The sequence below is a fragment of the Pseudophryne corroboree genome, chromosome 1 (assembly GCF_028390025.1).
Source record: "Pseudophryne corroboree isolate aPseCor3 chromosome 1, aPseCor3.hap2, whole genome shotgun sequence".
Lineage (NCBI taxonomy): Eukaryota > Metazoa > Chordata > Amphibia > Anura > Myobatrachidae > Pseudophryne > Pseudophryne corroboree.
In genome coordinates, this window is record NC_086444.1 from 623248408 (window position 1) to 623273898 (window position 25491).

The window sequence follows — 25491 nt, forward strand, 5'->3', positions numbered from 1 at the left end:
AGCACAGCCAGCGCCATTTTCTCTTCACAGCTCCGCTGGAAGGACGCTCCCCAGGCTCTCCCCTGCAGTATACACTATGGAAAGGGTAAAAAAGAGAGGGGGGGCACATAAATTTAGGCGCAAAATTGTGATATAAGCAGCTATTGGGGGAAAATTCACTTTGTGTATAGTGTAAATCCCTCTGTTATATAGCGCTCTGGTGTGTGCTGGCATACTCTCTCTCTGTCTCCCCAAAGGACTTTGTGGGGTCCTGTCCTCAGTCAGAGCATTCCCTGTGTGTGTGTGCGGTGTGTCTGTACGGCTGTGTCGACATGTTTGATGAGGACGCTTACGTGGAGGCGGAGCAGGTGCCGATAAGTGTGATGTCGCCCCCTGCGGGGCCGACACCAGAGTGGATGGATATGTGGAAGGTATTAATCGACAGTGTCAACTCCTTGCATAAAAGGTTCGATGACGCAGCTTTGGGACAGCCGGCATCTCAGCCCGCGCCTGCCCAGGCATCTCAGAGGCCATCAGGGGCTCAAAAACGCCCGCTACCTCAGATGGCAGACACAGATGTCGACACGAAGTCTGACTCCAGTGTCGACGAGGATGAGACAAATGTACAATCCACAAGGGCCATCCGATGCATGATTACGGCAATGAAAAATGTGTTGCACATTTCTGACATTAACCCGGTTACCACAAAAAAGGGTATTATGTTTGGGGAGAAAAAGCAGCCAGTGACTTTTCCCCCATCTGATGAGTTAAATGAATTGTGTGAAGAAGCGTGGGGTTCCCCAGATAAGAAATTAGTGATTTCTAAGCGGTTACTAATGGCGTACCCTTACCCGCCAACGGATAGGTTACGCTGGGAGACATCCCCTGGGGTGGACAAGGCGCTCACACGCTTATCAAAAAAGGTGGCACTGCCGTCTCAGGATACGGCCGCCTTAAAGGAGCCTGCAGATAGAAAGCAGGAGGCTATCCTGAAGTCTGTGTATACACACTCAGGTACTATACTGAGACCTGCTATTGCTTCAGCATGGATGTGTAGTGCTGCAGCAGCATGGTCTGATTCCCTGTCTGATAACATTGATTCCCTTGACAGGGACACTATTTTGCTAACCATAGAGCATATTAAAGACGTAGTCTTATATATGAGGGATGCACAGAGGGACATTTGCCGGCTGGCATCTAGAATTAATGCAATGTCCATTTCTGCCAGGAGAGTATTATGGACTCTGCAGTGGACAGGTGATGCTGATTCTAAAAGGCACATGGAGGTTTTGCCTTACAAGGGTGAGGAATTGTTTGGGGACGGTCTCTCGGACCTCGTATCCACAGCGACAGCTGGGAAGTCGACTTTTTTACCTCGGGTTCCCTCACAGCCTAAGAAAGCACCGTATTATCAAGTACAGTCCTTTCGGCCTCAGAAAGGCAAGCGGGTCAGAGGCGCGTCCTTTCTGCCCAGAGGCAGGGGTAGAGGGAAAAAGCTGCACCAGACAGCCAGTTCCCAGGAACAAAAATCCTCCCCTGCTTCCACTAAGTCCACCGCATGACGCTGGGGCTCCACAGGTGGAGCCAGGTGCGGTGGGGGCCCGTCTCCGGAACTTCAGCGACCAGTGGGTTCGCTCACAGGTGGATCTCTGGGTTCTACAAGTGGTATCTCAGGGATACAAGCTGGAGTTCGAGACGTCTCCCCCTCGCCGTTACCTCAAATCAGCCTTGCCAGCTACTCCCAAGGACAGGGAGGTAGTACTGGCGGCAATTCACAAGCTGTACCTCCAGCAGGTGATAATCAAAGTCCCCCTCCTTCAACAGGGACGGGGTTACTATTCCACAATGTTTGTGGTACCGAAACCAGACGGTTCGGTGAGACCCATTCTAAATTTCTCTGACGTCCTAGTGGATGCTGGGACTCCGTAAGGACCATGGGGATATAGCGGCTCCGCAGGAGACAGGGCACAATAATAAAAGCTTTAGGATCAGGTGGTGTGCACTGGCTCCTCCCCCTATGACCCTCCTCCAAGCCTCAGTTAGATTTTTGTGCCCGACGAGAAGGGTGCAATCTAGGTGGCTCTCCTGAGCTGCTTAGAATAAAAGTTTGTTAGGTTTTTTATTTTCAGTGAGTCCTGCTGGCAACAGGCTCACTGCTACGAGGGACTTAGGGGAGAGAAGTAAACTCACCTGCGTGCAGGATGGATTTGCTTCTTAGGCTACTGGACACCATTAGCTCCAGAGGGATCGAACACAGGCACAGCCATGGAGTCCGGTCCCGGAGCCGTGCCGCCGACCCCCCTTGCAGATGCCGAAGTTGAAGAGGTCCAGAAACAGGCGGCAGAAGACTTTCAGTCTTCATAAGGTAGCGCACAGCACTGCAGCTGTGCGCCATTGTTGTCAGCACACTTCACCAACAGTCACCAACTGTCACTGAGGGTGCAGGGCGCTGGGGGGGGCGCCCTGGGCAGCAATGTATAATACCTTTATATGGCTAAAATACATCACATATAGCCCTTGAGGCTATATGGATGTATTTAACCCCTGCCAGATCTCACAAACTCCGGGAGAAGAGCCCGCCGAAAAGGGGGCGGGGCCTATTCTCCTCAGCACACGGCGCCATTTTCCTGCTCGGCTCTGCTGTGAGGAAGGCTCCCAGGCTCTCCCCTGCACTGCACTACAGAAACAGGGTTAAAACAGAGAGGGGGGGCACTTATTTGGCGATATGATTACATATATAAAAATGCTATAAGGGAAAACACTTGTATAAGGGGTTGTCCCTGTATAATTATAGCGTTTTTGGTGTGTGCTGGCAAACTCTCCCTCTGTCTCCCCAAAGGGCTAGTGGGGTCCTGTCCTCTATCAGAGCATTCCCTGTGTGTGTGATGTGTGTCGGTACGTGTGTGTCGACATGTAGGAGGACGATGTTGGTGAGGAGGCGGAGCAAATTGCCTGTATTGGTGATGTCACTCTCTAGGGAGTCGACACTGGAATGGATGGCTTATTTAGGAATTACGTGATAATGTCAACACGCTGCAAGGTCGGTTGACGACATGAGACGGCCGGCAAACAAATTAGTACCTGTCCAGGCGTCTCAGACACCGTCAGGGGCTTGTAAAAACGCCCATTTACCTCAGTCGGTCGACACAGACACGGACACTGACTCCAGTGTCGACGGTGAAGAAACAAACGTATTTTCCTTTAGGGCCACACGTTTCATGTTAAGGGCAATGAAGGAGGTGTTACATATTTCTGATACTACAAGTACCACAAATAAGGGTATTATGTAGGGTGTGAATAAACTACTTGTAGTTTTGCTGAATCAGATAAATTAAATGAAGTGTGTGATGATACGTGGGTTTCCTCCGATAGAAAATTATTGGCGGTATACCCTTTCCCGCCAGAAGTTAGGGCGAGTTGGGAAACGCACCTTAGGGTGGATAAGGCGCTCACACGCTTATAAAAACAAGGGGCGTTACCGTCTCCAGATACGGCAGCCCTCAAGGAGCCAGCTGATAGGAAGCTGAAAAATATCCTAAAAGTATATACACACATACTGGTGTTATACTACGACCAGCAATCGCCTCAGCCTGGATGTGCAGAGCTGAGGGGGCTTGGTCGGATTTCCTGACTGAAAATATTGATACCCTTGACATTATTGACTATAGATGCATTTCTATATATGCGAGATGCGCAGAGGGATATTTGCATTCTGGCATCAAGAGTAAATGTGATGTCCATATCTGCCAGACGAAGACACGACAGTGGTCAGGTGATGCAGATTCCAGACGGCACATGGAAGTATTGCCGTATAAAGGGGCGGTCCATCGGACCTGGTGGCCATGGCAACAGCTGAAAAATCCACCTTTTGTTACCCCAAGTCACATCTCAGCAGAAAAGGACACAGTCTTTTCAGTCTCAGTCCTTTCGTCCCCATAAGGGCAGGCGGGCAAAAGGGCCAGTCATATCTGCCCAGGGGTAGAGGAAAGGGAAGAAGACTGCAGCAGGCAGCCCATTCCCAGGAACAGAAGCCCTCCACAGCTTCTGCCAAGTCCGCAGCATGACGCTGGGGCCGTACAAGCGGACTCAGGTGCGGTAGGGGGTCATCTCAAGAGTTTCAGCACGCAGGGGGCTCACTCACAAGTGGACTCCTGGATCCTACACGTAGTATCCCAGGTGTACATTGGAAATTCGAGACGTCTCCCCCTCACAAGTTCCTGAAGTCTGCTTTACCAACGTCTCCCTCCGGAGGGAGGCAGTATTGGGAACAATTCACAGGCTGTATTCCCAGCAGGTGATAATCAAAGTACCCCTTCTACAACAAGGGAAGGGGTATTATTCCACACTATATTGTGGTACTGAAGCCAGACGGCTCGGTGAGATCTGAAATATTTGAACACTTACATACAAGCGTTCAAATCAAGATGGAGTCACTCAGAGTAGTGATAGCGAACCAGGAAGAAGGGGACGATATGGTGTCACTGGATATCAGGGACGCTTACCTACATGTCCAAATTTGCCTTCTCACCAAGGGTACCTCAGGTTCGTGGTACAGAACTGTCACTATCAGTTCAGACGCTGCCGTTTGGATTGTCCACGGCACCCCGGGTCTTTACCAAGGTAATGGCCGAAATGATGATTCTTCTTAAAAGAAATATGGACGCTTTCCTGATAAGGGCAAGGTCCAGAGAACAGTTGGAGGTCGGAGTAGCACTATCTTAAGTAGTTCTACGACAGCACGAGTGGATTCTAAATATTCCAAAATCGCAGTTTTTTCCGACGACACGTCTACTGTTCCTAGGGATGATTCTGGACACAGTCCAGAAAAGGATGTTTTCTCCCGGAGAAGAAAGCCAGGGAGTTATCCGAGCTAGTCAGGAACCTCCTAAAACCAGGAAAAGTATCAGTGCATCATTGCACAAGGATCCTGTGAAAAATGGTGGTTTCTTACAAAAGATCCCATTCGGTAGATTTCACGCAAGAACCTTTCCGTGGGATCTGCTGGAAAAATGGTCCGGATCGCATCTTCAGATGCATCAGCGGATAACCCTGTCTCCAAGGACAAGGGTGTTTCTTCTGCGGTGGCTGCAGAGTGCTCATCTATGAAAGGGCCGCAGATTCGGCATTCAGGACTGGGTCCTGGTGACCACGGATGCCAGCCTGAGTGGCTGGGGAGCAGTCACACAAGAAAAATTTTTTTTCCAGAGAGTGTGATCAAGTCTGGAGACTTCTCTCCACATAAATATACTGGAGCTAAGGGCAATTTACAATGCTCTAAGCTTAGCAAGACCTCTGCTTCAAGGTCAGCCGGTATTGATCCAGTGGGACAACATCACGGCAGTCGCCCACGTAAACAGACAGGGCGGCACAAGAAGCAGGAGGGAAATGGCAGAAACTACAAGGATTCTTCGCTGGGCGAGAAATCATGTGATAACACTCTCAGCAGTGTTCATTCCGGGAGTGGAAAACTGGGAAGCAGACTTCCTCAGCAGGCATGACCTCCACCCGGGAGAGTGGGGACTTCATCGGGAAGTCTTCCACATGATTGTAAACCGTTGGGAAAAACCAAAGGTGGACATGATGGCGTCCCGCCTGAACAAAAAACTAGACAGATATTGCGCCAGGTCAAGGGACCCTCAGGCAATAGCGGTGGACGCTCTGGTAACACTGTGGGTGTACCAGTCAGAGTATGTGTTCCCTCTTATGCCTCTTATACCAAAAGTACTGAGAATCATAAGAGGGAGATGAGTAAGAACGATACTCGTGGTTCCGGATTGGCCAAGAAGGACTTGGTACCCGAAACTTCAAGAGATGTTCACGGAAGACCCGTGGCCTCTACCTTTAAGAAAGGACCTGCTCCAGCAGGGGCCTTGTCTGTTCCAAGACTTACCGCGGCCGCGTTTGACGGCATGGCGGTTGAACGCCGGATCCTGAAAGGGCATTCCAGATGAAGTCATCCCTACCCTGGTCGAAGACAGGAAGGATGTAACCGCAAAACATTTTCACCGCATTTGGTGAAGATATGTTGCGTGGTGTGAGGCCAAGAAGGCCCCTACAGAGGAATTCCAACTGGGTCGTTTCCTACATTTCCTGAAAACAGGACTGTCTATGGGCCTAAAATTAGGGTCCATTAAGGTTCAAATTTCGGCCCTGTCGAATTTCTTCCAGAAAGAACTGGCTTTAGTGCCTGACGTTCAGATGTTTGTAAAAGGGGTACTGCATATACAGCCTCCTTTTGTGCCCCAGTGGCATCTTGGGATCTCAATGTTGTTTTGAGTTTCCTAAAGTCACATTGGTTTGAACCACTCACCACTGTGGACTTAAAATATCTCACATGGAAGGTGACGATGCTATTAGCCCTGGCTTCAGCCAGGCGTGTGTCAGAATTGGCGGCTTTATCATATATAAAGCCCTTACTTAATTTTTCATTCTGACAGGGCAGAATTGAGGACTCGTCCTCAATTTCTCCTTAAGGTGTTTTCTGTTTTTCACATGAACCAACCTATTGTGGTACCTGCGGGTACTAGGGACTTGGAGGACTCCAAGTTAATTGACGTTGTCAGGGCCCTGAAAAATATGTTTCCAGGACGGCTGGAGTCAGAAAATCTGACTCGCTGTTTAGCCTGTATGCACCCAACAAGATGGGTGCTCCTGCTTCTAAGCAGACGATTGCTCGCTGGATTTGTAATACAATTCAGTTTACACATTCTGTGGCAGGCCTGCCACAGCCAAAATCTGTAAAAGCCCATTCCAAAAGGAAGGGGGCTCATCTTGGGCGACTGCCCGAGGGGTCTCGGCTTTACAACTTTGCCGAGCAGTTACTTGGTCAGGGGCAAACACGTTTGCTAAATTCTACAAATTTGATACCCTGGCTGAGGAGGACATGGAGTTCTCTCATTCGGTGCTGCAGGGTCATCCGCACTCTCCCGCCCGTTTGGGAGCTTTGGTATAATCCCCATGGTCCTTACGGAGTCCCAGCATCCACTAGGACGTCAGAGAAAATAAGATTTTACTTACCGATAAATCTATTTCTTGTAGTCCGTAGTGGATGCTGGGCGCCCATCCCAAGTGCGGATTGTCTGCAATACTTGTACATAGTTATTGTTACAAAAATCGGGTTATTCTTGTTGTGAGCCGTCTTTTCAGAGGCTCCTTCGTTGTTATCATACTGTTAACTGGGTTCAGATCACAGGTTATACGGTGTGATTGGTGTGGCTGGTATGAGTCTTACCCGGGATTCAATATCCTTCCTTATTATGCACGCTCGTCCGGGGCACAGTATCCTAACTGAGGCTTGGAGGAGGGTCATAGGGGGAGGAGCCAGTGCACACCACCTGATCCTAAAGCTTTTATTATTGTGCCCTGTCTCCTGCGGAGCCGCTATATCCCCATGGTCCTTACGGAGTCCCAGCATCCACTACGGACTACAAGAAATAGATTTATCGGTAAGTAAAATCTTATTTTTAAATCCTTGAACACTTATATAAGGAAGTTCAAGTTCAAAATAGAATCGCTCAGGGCGGTTATTGCAAGCCTGGAAGAGGGGGATTATATGGTATCACTGGACATCAAGGATGCTTACCTACATGTCCCCATTTACCCACCTCACCAGGAGTACCTCCGATTTGTGGTACAGGACTGCCATTACCAATTCCAGACGTTGCCGTTTGGTCTGTCCACGGCACCGAGGGTATTTACCAAGGTAATGGCCGAAATGCTGATACTCCTTCGAAAGAAGGGAGTTATAATTATCCCGTACTTGGACGATCTCCTTATAAAGGCGAGGTCCATGGAGCAGTTGTTGGTCGGAGTAGCACTATCTCAGGAAGTGCTACAACAGCACGGCTGGATTCTGAATATCCCAAAGTCGCAGCTGGTTCCTACGACGTGTCTGCTGTTCTTGGGTATGATTCTGGACACAGAACAGAAGAAGGTGTTTCTCCCGGAGGAGAAGGCCAAGGAGTTGTCATCTCTGGTCAGAGACCTCCTAAAACCAAAACAGGTGTCGGTGCATCACGGCACGCGAGTCCTGGGAAAGATGGTAGCTTCTTACGAAGCAATTCCCTTCGGCAGGTTCCATGCAAGGATCTTTCAGTGGGATCTGTTAGACAAGTGGTCCGGATCGCATCTTCAGATGCATCGGCTGATCACCCTGTCCCCGAGGGCCAGGGTGTCTCTGCTGTGGTGGCTGCAGAGTGCTCATCTTCTCGAGGGCCGCAGATTTGGCATACAGGACTGGGTCCTGGTGACCACGGATGCAAGCCTCCGAGGTTGGGGGGCAGTCACTCAGGGAAGAAACTTCCAAGGACAATGGTCGAGTCAGGAGACTTCCCTACACATAAATATTCTGGAACTAAGGGCCATTTACAATGCCCTAAGTCAAGCAAAACCCCTGCTTCAAAACCAGCCGGTGCTGATTCAGTCAGACAACATCACGGCGGTCGCCCATGTAAACCGACAGGGCGGCACAAGAAGCAGGATGGCGATGGCAGAAGCCACAAGGATTCTCAGATGGGCGGAGAATCACGTGATAGCACTGTCAGCAGTGTTCATTCCGGGAGTGGACAACTGGGAAGCAGACTTCCTCAGCAGGCACGACCTCCACCCGGGAGAGTGGGGACTTCATCCAGAAGTCTTCCAGCTGATTGTAAATCGTTGGGAAAGGCCACAGGTGGACATGATGGCGTCCCGCCTCAACAAAAAGCTAAAAAGATATTGCGCCAGGTCAAGGGACCCTCAGGCAATAGCTGTGGACGCTCTAGTGACATCGTGGGTGTACCAGTCGGTTTATGTGTTCCCTCCTCTTCCTCTCATACCAAAGGTACTGAGGATAATAAGAAAGAGAGGAGTAAGAACTATACTCATCGTTCCGGATTGGCCAAGAAGGACTTGGTACCCGGAACTACAAGAAATGATCTCAGAGGACCCTTGGCCTCTGCCGCTCCGACAGGACCTGCTGCAGCAGGGGCCCTGTCTGTTCCAAGACTTACCGCGGCTGCGTTTGATGGCATGGCGGTTGAACGCCAGATCCTGATGGAAAAGGGCATTCCGGTTGAAGTCATTCCTACGCTGATAAAAGCTAGGAAGGATGTGACAGCAAATCATTATCACCGCATATGGCGAAAATGTTGCTTGGTGTGAGGCTATGAAGGCTCCAACAGAGGAATTTCAGCTGGGTCGATTTCTGCACTTCCTACAGTCAGGAGTGACTATGGGCCTAAAATTGGAATCCATAAAAGTCCAGATTTCGGCCCTGTCTATTTTCTTTAAAAAAGAACTGGCTTCACTGCCTGAAGTTCAGACGTTTGTCAAGGGAGTGCTGCATATTCAGCCCCCTTTTGTGCCTCCAGTGGCACCTTGGGATCTCAACGTTGTGTTGGATTTCCTAAAATCACATTGGTTTGAGCAACTTCAGACCGTGGAGCTAAAATATCTCACGTGGAAAGTGGTCATGCTATTGGCCTTCGCTTCGGCTAGACGTGTGTCAGAATTGGCGGCTTTGTCATGTAAAAGCCCCTATCTGACCTTCCATATGGACAGGGCAGAATTGAGGACTCGTCCCCAATTTCTCCCTAAGGTGGTATCAGCGTTTCATTTGAACCAACCTATTGTGGTACCTGTGGCTACTCGGGACTTGGAGGATACCAAGTTGCTGGACGTAGTCCGGGCCCTGAAATTCTATGTTTCCAGGACGGCTAGAGTCAGAAAAACTGACTCGCTGTTTATCCTGCATGCACCCAACAAGCTGGGTGCTCCTGCTTCTAAGCAGACTATTGCTAGCTGGATCTGTAGCACGATTCAGCAGGCTCATTCTGCGGCTGGACTGCCGCATCCTAAATCAGTAAAAGCCCATTCCACGAGGAAGGTGGGCTCTTCTTGGGTGGCTGCCCGAGGGGTCTCGGCTTTACAACTTTGCCGAGGTGCTACCTGGTCGGGATCAAACACGTTTGCAAAATTCTACAAGTTTGATACCCTGGCTGAGGAGGACCTTGAGTTTGCTCATTCGGTGCTGCAGAGTCATCCGCGCACTCCCGCCCGTTTGGGAGCTTTGGTATAATCCCCGTGGTCCTTACGGAGTACCCAGCATCCACTAGGACGTCAGAGAAAATAAGAATTTACTCACCGGTAATTCTATTTCTCGTAGTCCGTAGTGGATGCTGGGAGCCCGTCTCAAGTGCGGACTTCTGCAATACTTGTATATAGTTATTGCTTAACTATAGGGTTATTGTTCTGAGCCATCTGTTGAATGAGGCTCAGCTGTTATTCATACTGTTGACTGGGTATAGTTATCACAAGTTGTACGGTGTGATTGGTGTGGCTGGTATGAGTCTTACCCTGGATTCCAAATCCTTTCCTAGTAATGTCAGCTCTTCCGGGCACAGTTTCCCTAACTGAGGTCTGGAGGAGGGGCATAGAGGGAGGAGCCAGTGCACACCAGATGTAGTACCTAATCTTTCTTTAAAGAGTGCCCAGTCTCCTGCGGAGCCCGTCTATTCCCCATGGTCCTTACTGAGTACCCAGCATCCACTACGGACTACGAGAAATAGAATTACCGGTGAGTAAATTCTTATTTTTCTCCTAGTCCGTAGAGGATGCTGGGCGCCCGTCCCAGTGCGTACTGTACCTGCAGTTTAGTTATTTAAGTTACACAAGTTGTGTTATCTTGGTTCAGCATGTTGCTGCAATTAGTTCATGCCTGTTGGCGTATGTTATGTTGAATGCCATGTGTGCGGCATGGTTGAGGGTGTGAGTTGGTATGTATCTCACCACTAGTTTAAAGTTAAATCCTTTCCTCGAAATGTCCGTCTCCCTGGGCACAGTTCCTACAACTGAGGTCTGGAGGAGGGGCATAGAGGGAGGAGTCAGTTCATACCCAATGAAAAGTCTTTAGAGTGCCCATGTCTCCTGCGGATCCCGTCTATACCCCATGGTCTTGATGTCGTCCCCAGCATCCTCTACAGACTAGGAGAAAAGGATTTACCGGTAGGTATCAAAATCCTGTTTTTACTTGATATTTATTACTTACTTAATAGACCACTGATAGGTTTAGCAATGGCCAGTAAACCAGACATATCTGCTAAAGGGAAAGCAGGCTCAGCGGTGTATTTTGCTTGTTCTCAGTGTGGCTCTAAGCTTTCAAAGGGTAGCACGGATCCGGGCTCTCTCTGCACTGCGTGCTCCATTACACCTGATGTAGAACAGCCTAGTGTTTCTACAGATCAGTCTGTCCCTCTATGGGCCAGGAACATGGCCGATGCTATTGCTGATTTAGGTCATTCGCAGTCAAGTGCTGATTCCGGTCAATCTAATGTGGAGACGTCAGCCTTTTTCAAACGTCAGAAAAGACACGTAATGGTCTTACCTTCATATACACATTTTGCAGAAATTTTGAAAGAGCCTTGGCTTAAGCCGGATTCACGCTTTCAGGCTCCTAAAAAATTAAGATTTCTATATCCTTTTGCAGGGGACGACACAAAGTTCTGGGAAACTGCTCCGAAGGTGGATGCTCCTATCTCTCATTTGGCGAAGGCTACGGTAATCCCTTCGGTACAATCTGTGACATTGAAGGATTCAACGGATCGGAAGATTGAGGCGATTCTTAAGTCCATTTTTGCCTTATTTGGGTATTTCTCTGCGTCCAATCTTAGCTAGTGCTTGGGTCCTTTAGGGCGTTGATGACTGGCTAGCTCAGGTGGTTTCTGGTATGCAGTCGTATGACCTGTCGGAGACTATTCAGCTAGCTGAACAAATTTCTGAGGCTCTCTTATGTTGGTGAGGCCTTGTTGAACTCTGCCTCGCTGCAGTCGCGTGTATCTGCTCTAGCGGTTACAGCGAGGCGTTCATTATAGCTTCGGGTTTGGAACGCGGACTCTGATTCAAAACAGACCTTGACACCCGTTCCGTTTGAAGGCGAATTTCTTTTTGGTCTGGAGCTTAAGAAGATTATCTCCGATACTACGGGTGGCAAGAGCCCGTTTCTTCCAGTTGCTCCTCGGAAATCAAAAGCAACAAAATTTCCATCCTTTCGTACTCTGAGCAGGGGAGGTGTCTAGTTCTTTCGAGCCTTTTCACGGTTTCCACGCAGAGGTGCATACCGTGGTAGAGGCGCACAGGCACCTCGTAGACCGGCAGTCAAGCCTACCGACAAGCATGACGTTGGGAGGCCTCAGGAGGGATCCTTGGTGGTGGGAGCATGGTCACTACAGTTCAAAGAAGTGTGGCTCCTGTCACATCTGGGTATTTACAAAAGTATTGGTTCACGAGGTGGCGATCCTCAGATGTCAGGGGGTCAACATTACTCCTTACCTGGACGATTTGTTGCTAAAGGCTCCGTCACTGGAACTTCTTCAACAACATCTACAACACACAACGGACATTCTCCAATCTTTCGGATGGATTGTGAATTTCCGGAAATCTTCATTGATTCCCTCTCAGGAGATGATTTTTCTAGGTCTTCTGTTCAACACAAGAAGTCAGAAGGTTTTTCTACCTCAGGACAAGCTTCAGGACCTGCAATCCAGAGTCCGCTCCCTGTTAAAATTGCCAAGGATCTTGGTCCTCCGATGTATGCAGGTGTTGGGTAAGATGGGGGCGACATTCGAAGCAGTACCATATGCCAGATTCCATGCTCGATTCTCAGATTCTGGGCTCTTGGACTCAAACGAGTCAACATCTGGACTTACAATTGTGGCGGCTATCTGTACGAACTCTACAGTCTTTCCATTGGTGGCTTCACAGTCCCAAACTAACCAAGAGGGCGGCGTTCACGGTTTGGTGTTGGATGATGGTCATCACAGACGCCAGCCTCATCGGTTTGGGGGGCGGTGTTTCAATCTCAGCACTTCCAGGGACTCTGGAACGGTTAAGTTACCGATCAAGATTCTCGAGTTGAGAGCAATTCGGTATGCTCTAATTCAGGTACAGACCAGAGTCCAAGGGCATCCAGTATGCATTCAATCGGACTACGCCACGGCGGTGGCTTACATAAACAAACAAGGCGGAACTCGCAGTTGGAGAGCCATGAAGGCGGTTGCCCATATTCTACAGTGGGCGGAAAGGTGGATTCCAACCATTTCCGCAGTCCACATGCCAGGAGTGGACAACTGGGAAGCAGATTTCTTAAGCCGTCACACGATACATCCGGGAGAATGGGAACTTCATCAGGAAGTCTTTCTGACCCTGGGGTCCCTGTGGGGAACACCTGACATCGACCTCATGGCATCCCGTCTAAACCGAAAGCTACCTTGGTACGGATCACAAACTCAGGACCCTCAAGCAACGTGAATCGATGCATTGACAGCTCCGTGGCAATTTCAACTGGGATGTGTTTCCACCAATTCCCTTGATACGTCTACTTCAACGCATCCGGAGAGAGGGTCTTCCGGTCACTCTTGTGGCACCAGACTTGCCTCGTCGTTAGTGGTACTCTTCTCCGCAGCATGGTGACCAAGGAACCGTTCCATCTGCCCCTGCGACCCGACCTTCTGTTTCAAGGTCCTTGTCACCACCATGATTTAAATCATCTGGCTTTGATGGCTTGGTTCTTGAATCCCAGCATTTTAAGAGCCTAAAGAGTTATCTCGATCAGTGGTGAAGACTATGCTTCAAGCTAGGAAACCAGTCACTTCTTGTATTTATCACAGAGTATGGCGTATCTACATTGCTTGGTGTGAAAGGCGTGGGTTGTCACCACACCTCTTTCGTTTACCTCGTCTGTTGTCCTTCCTTCAGGATGGTCTGACTAAACGACTTCGCTTGTCTTCCCTTAAGGGACAGATTTCGGCATTGTCTGTTCTTTTTCAGAAAAGATTGGCTCTCATTCCGGAGGTTCAGACATTCCTTCAGGGTGTAATCAGGTTTCAGCCTCCTTTTTGTTCCTCCGGTTCCACCGTGGGATTTGAATCTGGTTCGTCAGGCTCTCCAGAAGCCTCCATTTGAACAACTAGATTCTGAGTTCCGCTATCTTACTCAAAAGGTGTTTTTTCTCTTGGCCATTGCTTCAGCCAGGCGCTTTCTTGCAAACCGCCTTTGTTGGTTTTTCGTGAAAATCGAGTGGTCTTGCATACAAAGCCTTCCTTCTTGCCAAAAGTTGTGTGCTTTCCATATGAATCAGGACATTGTCCTTCCAGCGTTTGTTCCAGAGTCTTCTGGACAGGATTGTCATTTAGAGTTATTGGATGTTGTTAGAGCCTTGCGCATTATTTGTCCCGTACTGAGGCTATTCGTCGTCCGGATACCTTGTTGGTTTTGATCAACGCACCCAAGCGTGGCTGGCCGGCCTCTAAAAACACGGTGGCACGCTGGGTTACTTCTGCTATTCAGCAGGCTTATATTTATGCAGCGTTGCCTGTTCCTGATTCATTGAGGGCTCATTCGACTAGAGCTGTTGGAGCTTCTTGGGCTGTTCGCGGTGGTGTTTCTGTTGAGCAGCTGTGTAGAGCGGCGACCTGGTAAGTTTTACAGTTTTCATACTTTTGGTTTGGCGACTGCCTCTGTTGGGCGTCAAATTTTGCAGACAGCTATGCCGTCTGTTTCTCCCTCCTCTAATTAGCTTGCTTTGGGAAATCCCATCAGTAAGTGTGCAGCGTCCCCCAGATGGATGAAAGATAAAAAGGGATTTTTATTACTTACCGTAAAATCTTTCTCTGATTCCATCTGGGGGACGCTGCGATCCCTCCCGTATTTTTTTCTGGGTTATTGGTTATGTTCTGTTCGGTCTCTTCCGGCTTTGCTAAACGTTAACCGAGGTGATCTGCTAGTCAGGCTGGAGATGGGAGGGGTTAGAGGGGGGAGGGGTTAGCTTCTACAGGTTCTGTGACAAACTCCCATCCCACACACTCTATAACCCATCAGTAAGTGCGCAGCGTCCCTCAGATGGAATCGGAGAGAGATTTTACGGTAAGTAACAAAAATCCCTTTTTTTTTTCTTTCTTTTTTTGACCATCCTGGAACCCGTGGATATTTATATCGAAACAGTCAATATTAATTGTATCCACTTTATTATACTTGGTCGCAATACATTTCATTCAATTTAATTTATTTTTTAATAAAACTTTCAAGTTGATACTACACCAAACAAGAAATTATATCCCTTCCACTGACTGCTGAACCAATAGAATTAATGAGTAAAGAGTAATAAAACAGCATGTAGCCATTACCATGTCAAGAAAACAATACCATATATACATAATATACATAATAAAAATCAAAAGCAACGGTCTGTATATGAAGAGATTGTAAACAAATAGTCTACCAATTGTAAATGTGATGATCTGCATCAATCACTATCATACTCATTGCTATGCCATCTCGCTGGGTGCCAGCACATCAGCAGGCAGAACTCCACCTCCCATAGCAACACAATAGATAAAGCAGAGCAAGAACCCTATATGTAGTCATATATACTGTATGTATTCCGTTGTGGATAGTGACCCACCACTTCGTTCATCAGCTGGCACCCCTCTGTGAATGTAGGACCTCTAGAGGCCATTTACAGTAAATGCGGGCTATGCAAAATTTAGCCAGGAATAATGCATTAAGTATATATTGGCCAGTGATGCGGTCTACCCTGTCACAGAGACCCAAACAAAAAATACAAATTTTAGGAAGTAAGAATTTTACCCCCTATACTGGTAATGCAATTAGTGCCTTGGACCTAAAATGTTAGAAAATGTTAGAACAGCAGAGCATTCCCAGAGATGCCAAAACGAGTACTGAGGGACAGAAAACTTCAGACACCTGTCAGAGGCAATCTCTTCTGAATCAAGATATCATCAAAGGTTTTAAAACACCATTGCTATAGTGGCCGAAGAGAAGAGACCATCCAATCAGTCCACAGGGGACCACTATCTAATAGGGCCGATGCGACAAGGGCAAATCAGGATGCAAACATCCCCCCCCCCCCCCTCACTATCAAATCAATTGGCTGCCTCCAAATGTGAGAGCCTGTGTGACCAACGGGGCTCCACCTGTGAAAGTAAGAATTGTAGTGGGGAGTACCCTCTAGAAACAGTATATACCAGTAACATGTAGATCCTGGCTCCCTTCACCCGTAAATGCACCACCTAGGAGTCCATACAGTAAAGGCATAGTTTTCAGGCCACCCAATGCTCTCATCCTACTTAGGGGAGAATTCAGTTGTTAGCACTGGATATTTTTTTTTTTTGACGCGTTTAAACCCTATCTGTTTGGGCATGACAAGTGTGCAAAAAAAAAAAAAAGGAATAAATTGCGCCCCCTGATCTCCTGTCACTTTAGACGGGAGTTTGGGCACATATAAACAATTGAATCACCCCTATAGTGTCTTGATATTTGAGGTCCTTTATCTGCCATAACTAGGGAAGAAAGGTAACTCTAGTTCCTTTTTGCATTTTTTTTTTTTTTTTTATAAATAGGGGCTGCTGTATAACATATAAAAATGATCTGTAATGATCAATGGGAGTTTATTCCAGACATGGAGTTTGGATTTCAGATAATCAATTTGTGGCTGGACATTAAGTGGGACAGAATCTGATACAGATGACATAATCCAGATCCCCAAATATTTAAACTTGGAAATTCATTCCAAAGGAGCCCCTTGTCGCTGTTCTTCACATCTAGCACCAACCTCAACCAGGTGACCTCATCTGGTGGGTCCATAACACTAAGGTTCAAGTGCAGGGCACAGGACCACCCCCCCCACCCCCACAAACAAAAGGAGGTGCTAAAAAAGTGCTAGATTAAATGTTACAGCATGATGCCCAAAAGCAGCCAGGCCACACACTACACCATTATGTTTAGAATTAGGATGTGCATTCAAAGCATCCACCTCCTACCTAATATTCTAGGTTGGGTACATGTTCCCACTTGAAGGTGGAGACTCCTTCAGCTTGGATTAGCTCCCATCCAACCTGCCCAAGCGTGTGTGGTTTTTTTTTGTGGTTTTTTTTTACCATGGATCTCTGGCATTAGACTGCTTGTTGGAAAATGCACTATGAATGGTCCTGAATGTATACAATTTGGCAGTTTTATAGATGAGTTCGGGGCATGAAGCCCACTAGGTTGGTGTGGCCTGGCTTGCTTTGGGGCATCATATTGTAACATTTATGGGTATATTCAATACCTGTCAGATCCTTTCCGATGGAAAGGATCCAACAGGTCAGTATTCAGTGCTGTGGCCAAACCCGACAGGTTTGGCTCGTTCCCGACCCTGCCAATCCGACTTTTTTTTTAAAAGTCTGACCTTGTCGGAAACGGGGCTAAAACCTGTCTGGTTTGGCCGTGCTTCCGACAATAGATGCGGCTTGACGGCTGAAGCCGCCGATCCGCGTGTATTCCGTCAAGTCGGCTTTCCCGACTTGTCGGAACACACGGGGCCCTAATGAATAGGTCGGAGCCCCTTCCGACCTAAATCTGTCTGAAGCTGCCATCTTTCTGACAAGTTGGCAGCTTCCGACACTTCTTGAATACAGCAGTATATCTAGCACTTTTTTACCACCTAATTGTTACCAATGTAACACTTTTTAACACTGTAATTGTTACCTCACCTATGTAATACTCTGCACATATTCTGCTGCTTCTTACTAGTGTAACCCTTTTTAACACTTAAACCTATCACTAGTGTAATGTCTTTGGCATTTGGCTTGTGCTGGCCTGGGGGTTTCTGTGCCCTGCACCTGAACTTCAGTGTTAGGGATCCACCAGATGAGGTCACCTGCCTGCGGTTGGTGAGCGGCCCATATTTTGGACAAATATATGCTAAGCACCTCAAACTTACTCTTATGTTGCAGAGTTCATTATAATTATTCTCATCCGCATTACTTAGGGTGTGCACCTGCATTTTCTTTTTTTTTCTTTTTCTTTGTGGAACTGCAAGTCTGCGTGGTAGCACCTCTTATTATCTCATTATGTTTACAATCTAGATCAGTGTCTAGATCTGCATGATGCAGAGAGGACCAGAAATATGTGGAATTGCGGAGGACAGGCTAAGAACCCATACATGTGAGAGATGGGGCGCAAAAGACTGATGCTTTGCTTGCAGATTAGCTTCCTGTTGTAGAGAGGGGCTAAGAAGTGTCCTGAGTGAAGGATAAGCTGTTTTGATTTTCATTCAGTGCTGTAAAGTGACAGTAAAAGCTCCATTTTTATTTATTGAACCTGGAAAAGCTGTGGGATTTAACCCTGATTTGTGAATCTTCGCACTGCACCATGAGACATTCTACCGAGCTAAATACCCCATATAGTCATAATGCATTTAGAGCTAAAAATCTGTTTCTCTTCATTTTGGTTATTCAAAATGTTTTCCCCCTACACCATCCATACCCCTTTTCCCTCCTGTCCCTCTTTCTGTCAGCAATCCTTTCTTGTAAGTTTTTGTTTTTGGACACCTGTGGTTATAATATTTGTACTTGAGATAGTAATTTCATTGTTTTATTAATAAATAGTGCACAATTACTAGTAAGCGGCCTTAATGAGTGTGTTCATTGTACATTTAGCTACCTAAATCCATTGATTAAAAACCTTTTTGTTTTTTTACTTAAACTTTTATGTTCTGTCTTATTCTCCACAGGACGATACTACTCAGTGTCATCTCTCTACTAAATGAGCCAAACACTTTCTCCCCAGCCAATGTGGATGCATCTGTTATGTACCGAAAATGGAAGGAAAGTAAGGGACGCGATCGCGAGTATACCGACATTATCCGGTGAGGTGATGACAATTTTGTAAATAATCTTAGTAGCTGGAAAAGAACTTTTATGTTTTCTTTCACTTTGTCTACAATCCTATAAATACATCCAATGCTTTCAGCTCCATGGACATCTTCCAGTTGAAATAACAATCCCCAGACATGTGATAAATGTGCTTAAAGCTACTTAATCAAAATTATAATGCATTTTTCTCTGACGTCCTAAGTGGATGCTGGGGACTCCGTCAGGACCATGGGGATAGCGGCTCCGCAGGAGAAAGGGCACAAAAATAAAGCTTTAGGATTAGGTGGTGTGTACTGGCTCCTCCCCCTATGACCCTCCTCCAAGCCTCAGTTAGGTTTTTGTGCCCGTCCGAGCAGGGTGCAATCTAGGTGGCTCTCCTAAAGAGCTGCTTAGAAAAAGTTTTTTAGGTTTTTTATTTTCAGTGAGTTCTGCTGGCAACAGGCTCACTGCATCGAGGGACTTAGGGGAGAGAATTTCAACTCACCTGCGTGCAGGATGGATTGGATTCTTAGGCTACTGGACACCATTAGCTCCAGAGGGAGTCGGAACACAGGTCTCACCCTGGGGTTCGTCCCGGAGCCGCGCCGCCGACCCCCCTTACAGATGCTGAAGATTGAAGGTCCGGAAACAGGTGGCAGAAGGCTCTTCAGTCTTCATGAAGGTAGCGCACAGCACTGCAGCTGTGCGTCATTGTTGTCACACACTTCACACCAAGCGGTCACGGAGGGTGCAGGGCGCTGCTGGGGGCGCCCTGGGCAGCAATATTTTAATACCTTAAGGCAAAAGAATACATCACATATAGCCATTAAGGCTATATGTATGTATTTAACCCATGCCAGTTATCTAAATCTACGGGAGGAAAGCCCGCCGAAATAAGGGGCGGGGCTTATTCTCCTCAGCACACAGCGCCATTTTCCTGCTCAGCTCCGCTGTGAGGAAGGCTCCCAGGACTCTCCCCTGCACTGCACTACAGAAACAGGGTAAAACAGAGAGGGGGGGCATTTTTTGGCGATATATTGGATATATTTAAGCTGCTATAAGGAACAACACTTAAATAAGGTTGTTCCCATATATATTATAGCGCTTGGGTGTGTGCTGGCAAACTCTCCCTCTGTCTCCCCAAAGGGCTAGTGGGGTCCTGTCTTCGATAAGAGCATTCCCTGTGTGTCTGCTGTGTGTCGGTACGTGTGTGTCGACATGTATGAGGACGATGTTGGCGTGGAGGCAGAGCAATTGCCGATAATGGTGATGTCACCCCCCAGGGAGTCGACACCGGAATGGATGGCTTTGTTTATGGAATTACGTGATAATGTCAGCACATTACAAAAATCAGTTGACGACATGAGACGGCCGGCAAACCAGTTAGTACCTGCCCAGGCGTCTCAGACACCGTCAGGGGCTGTAAAGCGCCCTTTACCTCAGTCGGTCGACACAGACACTGAATCTAGTGTCGACGGTGATGAAACAAACGTATTTTCAAGTAGGGCCACACGTTATATGATCACGGCAATGAAGGAGGCTTTGCATATCTCTGATACTGCAAGTACCACAAAAAGGGGTATTATGTGGGGGGTGAAAAAACTACCTGTAGTTTTTCCTGAATCAGAGGAATTAAATGATGTATGTGATGAAGCGTGGGTTAACCCAGATAGAAAGATGCTAATTTCAAAAAAGTTATTAGCATTATACCCTTTCCCGCCAGAGGTTAGGGCGCGCTGGGAAACACCCCCTAGGGTGGATAAGGCGCTCACACGCTTATCAAAACAAGTGGCGTTACCGTCTCCTGATACGGCCGCCCTCAAGGATCCAGCGGATAGGAGACTGGAAACTACCCTAAAAAGTATATACACACATACTGGTGTTATACTGCGACCGGCCATCGCCTCAGCCTGGATGTGCAGTGCTGGGGTCGTCTGGTTGGATTCCCTGACTGAAAATATTGATACCCTGGATAGGGACAGTATTTTATTGACTATAGAGCAATTAAAGGATGCTTTCCTTTATATGCGAGATGCGCAGAGAGATATTTGCACTCTGGCATCGAGAGTAAATGCGATGTCCATATCTGCCAGAAGGAGTTTATGGACGCGACAGTGGTCAGGTGATGCGGATTCCAAACGACATATGGAAGTATTGCCGTATAAAGGGGAGGAATTATTTGGCGTCGGTCTATCGGATCTGGTGGCCACGGCAACTGCCGGAAAATCCACCTTTTTACCTCAGACCCCCTCCCAACAGAAAAAGACACCGTCTTTTCAGCCGCAGTCCTTTAGTTCCTATAAGAACAAGCGGACAAAAGGACAGTCATATCTGCCTCGGGGCAGAGGAAGGGGTAAGAGAGGGCAGCAAGCAGCCCCTGCCCAGGAACAGAAGCCCTCCCAGGGTTCTGCAAAGCCCTCAGCATGACGCTGGGGCCTTACAAGCGGACTCAGGAACGGTGGGGGGTCGACTCAAGAATTTCAGCGCACAGTGGGCTTGCTCACAGGTGGACCCCTGGATTCTGCAGGTAGTATCTCAGGGTTACAGGTTGGAATTCGAGAAGTCTCCCCCTCGCCGGTTCCTAAAGTCTGCTTTGCCAACGTCTCCCTCAGACAGGGCGACGGTATTGGAAGCCATTCACAAGCTGTTTTCTCAGCAGGTGATAGTCAAGGTACCCCTCCTACAACAGGGAAAGGGGTATTACTCCACGCTATTTGTGGTACCGAAGCCGGAAGGCTCGGTAAGACCTATTCTAAATCTGAAATCTTTGAACCTGTACATACAAAAATTCAAGTTCAAGATGGAGTCACTCAGAGCAGTGATAGCGAATCTGGAAGAAGGGGACTTTATGGTGTCCCTGGACATAAAGGATGCTTACCTGCATGTCCCAATTTGCCCTTCACATCAAGGGTACCTCAGGTTCGTGGTGCAAAACTGTCATTATCAGTTTCAGACGCTGCCGTTTGGATTGTCCACGGCACCTCGGGTCTTTACCAAGGTAATGGCCGAAATGATGATTCTTCTGCGAAGAAGAGGCGTATTAATTATCCCTTACTTGGACGATCTCCTGATAAGGGCAAGGTCCAGAGAACAGCTGGAGGACGGAGTAGCACTAACCCAAGTAGTGCTGCAACAACACGGGTGGATTCTGAATTTTCCAAAATCTCAGTTGACCCCGACAACACGTCTGCTGTTCCTGGGAATGATTCTGGACACGGTTCAGAAAAAGGTGTTTCTTCCGGAGGAAAAAGCCAGGGAGTTATCCGAACTTGTCAGGAACCTCCTAAAACCAGGGACAGTGTCTGTGCATCAATGCACAAGAGTCCTGGGAAAGATGGTGGCTTCTTACGAAGCGATTCCATTCGGCAGATTCCACGCACGAACTTTTCAGTGGGATCTGCTGGACAAATGGTCCGGATCGCATCTGCAGATGCATCAGCGGATAACCTTATCGCCACGGACAAGGGTGTCTCTTCTGTGGTGGTTGCAGAGTGCTCATCTGTTAGAGGGCCGCAGATTCGGCATACAGGACTGGGTCCTGGTGACCACGGATGCCAGTCTGAGAGGCTGGGGAGCGGTCACACAAGGAAGAAACTTCCAGGGAGTATGGTCAAGCCTGGGGATGTCTCTTCACATAAATATACTGGAGCTAAGAGCGATTTACAATGCTCTAAGTCTGGCAAAACCCCTGCTTCAGGGTCAGCCGGTGTTGATCCAGTCGGACAACATCACGGCAGTCGCCCACGTAAACAGACAGGGCGGCACAAGAAGCAGGACAGCAATGGCAGAAGCTGCAAGGATTCTTCGCTGGGCGGAAGATCATGTGATAGCACTGTCAGCAGTATTCATTCCGGGAGTGGACAACTGGGAAGCAGACTTCCTCAGCAGACACGATCTACACCCGGGAGAGTGGGGACTTCATCCAGAAGTCTTCCACATGATTGTGAACCGTTGGGAAAAACCAATGGTGGATATGATGGCGTCCCGCCTCAACAAAAAACTGGACAGGTATTGCGCCAGGTCAAGAGATCCTCAGGCAATAGCTGTGGACGCTCTGGTAACACCGTGGGTGTTCCAGTCAGTGTATGTGTTCCCTCCTCTGCCTCTCATACCAAAAGTACTGAGAATTATACGGCAAAAGGGAGTAAGAACGATACTAGTGGCTCCGGATTGGCCAAGAAGAACTTGGTACCCGGAACTTCAAGAGATGCTCACGGAGGATCCGTGGCCTCTACCTCTAAGACGGGACCTGCTTCAGCAGGGACCGTGTCTATTCCAAGACTTACCGCGGCTGCGTTTGACGGCATGGCGGTTGAACGCCGAATTCTAAAGGAAAAAGGCATTCCGGAAGAGGTCATTCCTACACTGGTAAAAGCCAGGAAGGAGGTGACTGCACAACATTATCACCGCATTTGGAGAAAATATGTTGCGTGGTGTGAGGCCAGGAAGGCCCCCACGGAGGAATTTCAACTGGGTCGATTCCTACATTTCCTGCAAACAGGATTGTCTATGGGCCTCAAATTGGGGTCCATTAAGGTTCAAATTTCGGCCCTGTCGATTTTCTTCCAGAAAGAATTGGCTTCAGTTCCTGAAGTCCAGACTTTTGTAAAAGGAGTACTACATATACAGCCCCCGGTTGTGCCCCCAGTGGCACCGTGGGATCTTAATGTAGTCTTGGATTTTCTCAAATCCCATTGGTTTGAGCCGCTCAAATCGGTGGAGCTGAAGTATCTTACATGGAAAGTAACCATGCTACTGGCCCTGGCTTCAGCCAGGAGAGTATCAGAATTGGCGGCTTTATCTTATAAGAGCCCATATCTGATTTTCCATACGGACAGGGCAGAACTGCGGACGCGTCCTCATTTTCTGCCTAAGGTGGTGTCAGCGTTTCACCTGAACCAGCCTATTGTGGTGCCTGCGGCTACTAACGAGTTGGAGGATTCCAAGTTGTTGGACGTGGTCCGGGCATTGAAAATATATATTTCAAGAACGGCGGGAGTCAGAAAGTCTGACTCACTGCTTATATTGTATGCACCCAACAAGATGGGTGCTCCTGCTTCTAAGCAGACGATTGCTCGTTGGATATGTAGCACAATTCAACTTGCACATTCTGTGGCAGGCTTGCCACAACCTAAATCTGTCAAGGCCCATTCCACAAGGAAAGTGGGCTCATCCTGGGCGGCTGCCCGGGGAGTCTCGGCATTACAACTCTGCCGAGCTGCTACTTGGTCAGGGGCAAACACGTTTGCAAAATTCTACAAATTTGATACCCTGGCTGAGGAGGACCTTGAGTTCTCTCATTCGGTGCTGCAGAGTCCTCCGCACTCTCCCGCCCGTTTGGGAGCTTTGGTATAATCCCCATGGTCCTGACGGAGTCCCCAGCATCCACTTAGGACGTTAGAGAAAATATGAATTTACTTACCGATAATTCTATTTCTCGTAGTCCGTAGTGGATGCTGGGCGCCCATCCCAAGTGCGGATTGTCTGCAATACTTGTACATAGTTATTGTTACAAAAAAATCGGGTTGTTATTTGTTGTGAGCCGTCTGTTCAGAGGCTCCTACGTTTGTCATACTGTTAACTGGGTTCAGATCACAAGTTATATGGTGTGATTGGTGTGGCTGGTATGAGTCTTACCCGGGGTTCAATATCCTTCCTTATTGTGTACGCTCGTCCGGGCACAGTATCCTAACTGAGGCTTGGAGGAGGGTCATAGGGGGAGGAGCCAGTACACACCACCTAATCCTAAAGCTTTATTTTTGTGCCCTGTCTCCTGCGGAGCCGCTATCCCCATGGTCCTGACGGAGTCCCCAGCATCCACTACGGACTACGAGAAATAGAATTATCGGTAAGTAAATTCTTATTTTTTCTCTGACGTCCTAGTGGATGCTGGGAACTCCGTAAGGACCATGGGGAATAGACGGGCTCCGCAGGAGACTGGGCACTCTTTAAAGAAAGATTAGGTACTATATCTGGTGTGCACTGGCTCCTCCCTCTATGCCCCTCCTCCAGACCTCAGTTAGAATCTGTGCCCGGCTCGAGCTGGTTGCACACTAGGGGCTCTCCTGAGCTTCTAGTAAAGAAAGTATTTATTAGGTTTTTTATTTTCATTGAGATCTGCTGGCAACAGACTCACGGCTACGAGGGACTTAACGGAGAGAAGCAAACCTACCTGCTTGCAGCTAGCTTGGGCTTCTAGGCTACTGGACACCATTAGCTCCAGAGGGATCGAACACAGGCCCAGCCTCGGTCGTCCGGTCCCGGAGCCGCGCCCCCGTCCCCCTTGCAGAGCCAGAAGACAGAAGATTCCGAGGACAAAATCGGCGGCTGAAGACTCCGGTCTTCATTAAGGTAGCGCACAGCACTGCAGCTGTGCGCCATTGCTCCCCATGCACACCACATACTCCGGTCACTGATGGGTGCAAGGCGCTGGGGGGGGCGCCCTGGGCTGCAATTAGATTACCTTACAAATGGCAAAAATACACATAATATAGTCTAATAAACTATATATGTGTAAAAATCCCCTGCCATAATATTAATATAAAGAGCGGGAGAAGCCCGCCGAAAAAGGGGCGCCATTTTCTCTTCACCGCTCCGCTGGAAGGACGCTCCCCAGGCTCTCCCCTGCAGTTTCCAGGCTCAATAGGGTAAAAAAGAGAGGGGGGGCACTAAATTTAGGCGCAATACTGTGTATTATAGCTGCTATAGGGAAAAATCACTTTGTGTAGTGTAATATCCCTGTGTTATATAGCGCTGTGGTGTGTGCTGGCATACTCTCTCTCTGTCTCCCCAAAGGACTTTGTGGGGTCCTGTACTCAGTCAGAGCATTCCCTGTGTGTGTGCG

General features: G+C 48.2%; 1 protein-coding gene across 1 annotated transcript in view; it reads left to right on the top strand.

Moving 5' to 3' along the window:
• Positions 1 to 25491, top strand: part of CDC34 (cell division cycle 34, ubiqiutin conjugating enzyme) — a 78707-nt gene that overhangs the window by 36962 nt on the left and 16254 nt on the right. Inside the window, exon 4 of the mRNA XM_063914475.1 lies at positions 18527 to 18661. Within this exon, the coding sequence (XP_063770545.1) occupies positions 18527 to 18661 (135 nt within the window). The remainder of the gene's footprint in view (positions 1 to 18526; positions 18662 to 25491) is intronic.